This window comes from Cynara cardunculus, unplaced genomic scaffold, assembly GCF_001531365.2.
Source record: "Cynara cardunculus var. scolymus isolate 2C unplaced genomic scaffold, CcrdV1 Un_Scaffold_6494, whole genome shotgun sequence".
Taxonomy (NCBI): domain Eukaryota; kingdom Viridiplantae; phylum Streptophyta; class Magnoliopsida; order Asterales; family Asteraceae; genus Cynara; species Cynara cardunculus.
The window spans coordinates 1-4,133 of NW_020202998.1; the positions used below are offsets into that span (position 1 = coordinate 1).

The window sequence follows — 4,133 nt, forward strand, 5'->3', positions numbered from 1 at the left end:
TACGAGATTAGAAGTCTGTAAAGAAATCTATATATTGTAACAGGATAGATTCGATAAATTACCTGTAAGGAACTTGGAGCGCGGTTAGAAATCCAGACTTGGTGTACRAAGCACCATAGGTCTCAAGATCCTCCTCCGTGAACCAAGAGGGTAGAGGAGCCGACGGTTCCACTAAATCCAATACTTCCTGGTTTTCAYTGGCTATAGGTACTTCACTTCTAGAAAACAAAATGTAGATCTTTCTCACCACTGTTTTAGCATCAAACCGATCGAAATCAGCTTCAGCTCTTCCAGGTTCCTAACAAAGATTTCAATTATAATGTTAGTTCAACTGCATTGGAGATTTAAAAGAAGGAAAGAGTGTGAGAAAGGGTGGGKGTAGTACCTGCCATCTCCGCATGTAGAAACCTTCAGGGAGGGTTTGAAGTTGCTGCAAGGCCTCAGGGGGCATGTATGGAATACCGAGTGTTATGATTCCTGCAAGTTTCTCTGGGAAGAAAAGGGCAAATAGATAGCCAACCATCGATCCAAAATCCTTACCAATCACGAACACCTTAGATATCGCGAGAGAATCTAGGATGGTGGCCGTATCTGCAATCAGATCAGCGAATGACGTCTTCTCTGGTTCTGCTGGGATGTCGGATAGTCCGTATCCTCKGTAATCCGGTGCAATGGCTCTGTAACCCGCGTTTGCAACCGCAATCATCTGATGGCACCAAGTGTAGGATATCTCCGGAAATCCATGAAAGAAAAGCACCGGGGGTGCTGATTCGGACCCAATCTCGGCTACGTGGAGCTTCAGCCCGTCGACTTGGACGTAGGTGTGCTTAATTTGATCCATTGTCTTTCAGAGTAGAGATTGAAGAATGAAGATTGTGTGTGTTCAAAAGAAAAAGAAAGGTGGTGGTTTGAGTTTTTGGTCCTGCGTTTGTGCTTTTATAGGTGTTCCTGTTTCCATTATCGTGACTTATTCAAAATACTAATTTTTTAATTCCAATAATTTATTATATGTTTCTTGATTGAAAAGCTCTAATATTTTATTCGTAAATGTTAATCTTGTTTGATGGCTTAGGCACTTGTAAGGAAACAAGATCTAAGGAACGTACTGTATGATCATACTTTACAAGTGCATCTTAATTCAACATATTGGAGCTAGTCTTTGCAATGGTATAAGTTTGACAGCAATTATATTGAATAACAATATTTCACTATAATTTTTCACCGCCTCTTTTTTAATACATTAAGAAAATTTCAAAGACGAGATTAAAATACGGTAAAGAAAGTCAAGCGAGATTGTAATTATATAGATTGAATAAGGAAATAAATAGTTTAGGGTTGAACCTGGTAGATTGAGTTAGGAGCCGTTTTCCAAACTTTACTTTACGGGGTTACTTAAATTATCGGATTAACATGGCTACGACCGAGAGTCTTACCCGGTAAACGATTACCGTTCTCGTGTTTTCATATGTGGCCATTGTTCTTGTTTTAACACATTCATTCATTCTCTCTCTCTCTCTCTCTCTCTATATATATATATATATATTATTCGTTATTTTTATATATAATCAAAACATATTGGAACTAGTCTTGGGTAATGGTACAAGTTTGAGAGCGATTATATTGAATAACATTTTTTACTAGAATTTTTCACCGCCATTTCTTTTAATACATTAAGAAAATTTCAAAGATGAGATTAAAGTAGATGTATTTGCTAAAGAATGTCAAGTGAGATTGTAATTATATAAATGCAAGATAAATAGTTGACGGAATAAGGAAATAAATTGGAAAAATGCACCTACTCTAATTCAATAAAAGGATCGCTATATTGTTTTTGGTTTTGAAGCGTTTCAAGATGATATCAGAGTCGATCATGCATATTGCTTGGGGTTTTCAATTTTAAACCTCCTCTTTTTTATTTACAGAAAACGTACAATGTAAAAATGTGATGTATTAACTAAAAAACGCTACTTTTGCTGATATTAGAGCCATGCCGCTACAAATAAATTTTTTCCGACTTAGCTTGTTGAACTGAAATTGTAGATTTTGGAGGCTGTCTACCAAACGCTTGCCAAGTCATTTAGATTTTCGGATAAACATGGCTAGGGCCGAGAATTTTACCCGGTAAATATAAGGCAAAAAACGAGAGTCTTACCCGGTAAACAATTACCGTGTAATCTGATGGTGCATATATGTTGCCACTTTCATAGCGAAGAATCTTACCCTATAAGGTTAATGACATTTGTGACTCTTACCCATAAGTACTTATGCTGTAAGCAATTTATTAAAAACGGTCCATTATTTTAGGGACAAAATTTGAAAATTAGTTTTTTGGTGACATGTTGAAGAAATGTCAAGAAGACTAACATATCATTCTTGTAAACACCGATGATATGATGTATAATTGTACACATGTGATATTAGAAAATTGTTAGTTTTCCTAAATTTAAGAGCACATATGATTATATTACTCGGGATGCTACGAAGATCATAAATGAATAATTATCTCGAGTTAAGAGATTATTCAAGTTTCGAGATGAAATACCAAGGTAGAAAACAAGTGACCAGAATTATAAACTAGATAAGATATCTATACTTCAATCTTGCAAATTTTATAAAATTAGCTTTATAAATACATACTTTTTCTATCTAAATATAAATGATTTTAAACAATTTATTTTAGAGTAAAGGGATATTTATAAAATTGATATTTATCTTTTTACCACTTTGGTATTAAAACTTGACTTCGGTTAGAAAACAAGAATATAGCTGGAACGCAACTTTTGTGATTTGTGTGTCACATAATCTATGGTGGTTTCATCAAAAAAGGAATTTTTTAATATACAGATTGGGACTGTTGTAGTTGTCCACAAGGACACAATTCTCCGACCTGCGTCAGATTTGAACGATTAAATTTCCAAATATACAACATCCACAAAAAGATTAAAATCTCCATAGTCCTCTGTATGCGAATTTTTTTGGAGTCTAAATAGAGGTATTCGTCCAATAATTTGAGAACCTTTTGACACTTGAAAAGCTCAATGATGTTCTCTGTAAAACCATATAGTTTTGTTAAAAAATTTCAACACAAATACACTTATGTAAGAAGAGGTTAAAATCACTTTTGTGCTTCAAGTGATTTTATTATGATTGTAAGAGATTTATTTGAGAGTATATAAGAAAATACATTCCAAGCTCTTGCCAAAGGAAAAAAATGTGTAATTGCACTCGGTTTCAATAGTATCATACAAAACAAATTGCCAAAGGAAAAAAATTGCACTCAGTTTCAATAGTATCATAAAAACAAATTGCCTCAGTTTGACCGGCCAATGCATTCCACACGGTAGGTTTAGTGAAAATTATTTTGTTTAACTGTAAAAGTTTAACGTTCTGAATTGACAAAAATGATTTTTCGTATGAACTACAAGACTCATATACAACTCTTATATTTTTATATTATTAGATATGCACTAGTAACCGAAATGTTTTTCTTACTTAGTTTAGAAAAGATAAGTGTCCAACAAAGTGGGTACAAATTTATATTAAAAAAAAAAAACTTTTTACCTTAACAAGTGGAAAGCAAAAGTTTGACTTCCTAAAAAATATGGTTTTCTTAATAAGAAAGGACAACTTAGAGGTATCAAAATAGACAGGTCGAACACGATATTTAACGTATCAAAACGAGTTTAGGATCAAAATAAGTTGGCTTGGTTCATCGACATACTTACGTCATTTTTAACTTATTTATGTAATTAATGTATTAATATTTGGCAAAGCGGGGTGATTTTTCGAAAAATACAAGACGGGCATGGGATCTAACCCGAGGCCACAATATAAGTCAAAAACGCACACTCACATTGGTGTCTTTGGTGACGGGTTCGTGTGGGGCCGATTGTGGTTGCATATCGGTAATCCACATTTTTGCCCAAATTAATGTATTATTATGATTACAGAACTATGTTGTTAAAATAATAATGCATTTTTTTTCCGAATAAATTGATTAAGAAGGTATTAAAATTTTTAAGACATTTTGGATGACCATTGATCCACGACACATTTCATTTTGGCTCACTTTTAAATTTTATATATTTGATGCGAAATATATATATTATAACAAAAATCAATACTATTTTGGC

At 33.5% G+C, this 4,133-nt stretch overlaps 1 protein-coding gene across 1 annotated transcript; it reads right to left on the minus strand.

Annotated features, from left to right (window-relative positions):
* Positions 1-58: 58 nt before the first annotated feature.
* Positions 59-841, minus strand: LOC112504679 (epoxide hydrolase A-like). Its single transcript, XM_025108626.1, has 2 exons — positions 386-841; positions 59-298 (listed from the first exon to the last, which is right to left on the minus strand). The coding sequence occupies exons 1-2, from the start codon at positions 839-841 to the stop codon at positions 59-61; spliced, it is 696 nt and encodes a 231-aa protein (XP_024964394.1).
* Positions 842-4,133: the final 3,292 nt, after the last annotated feature.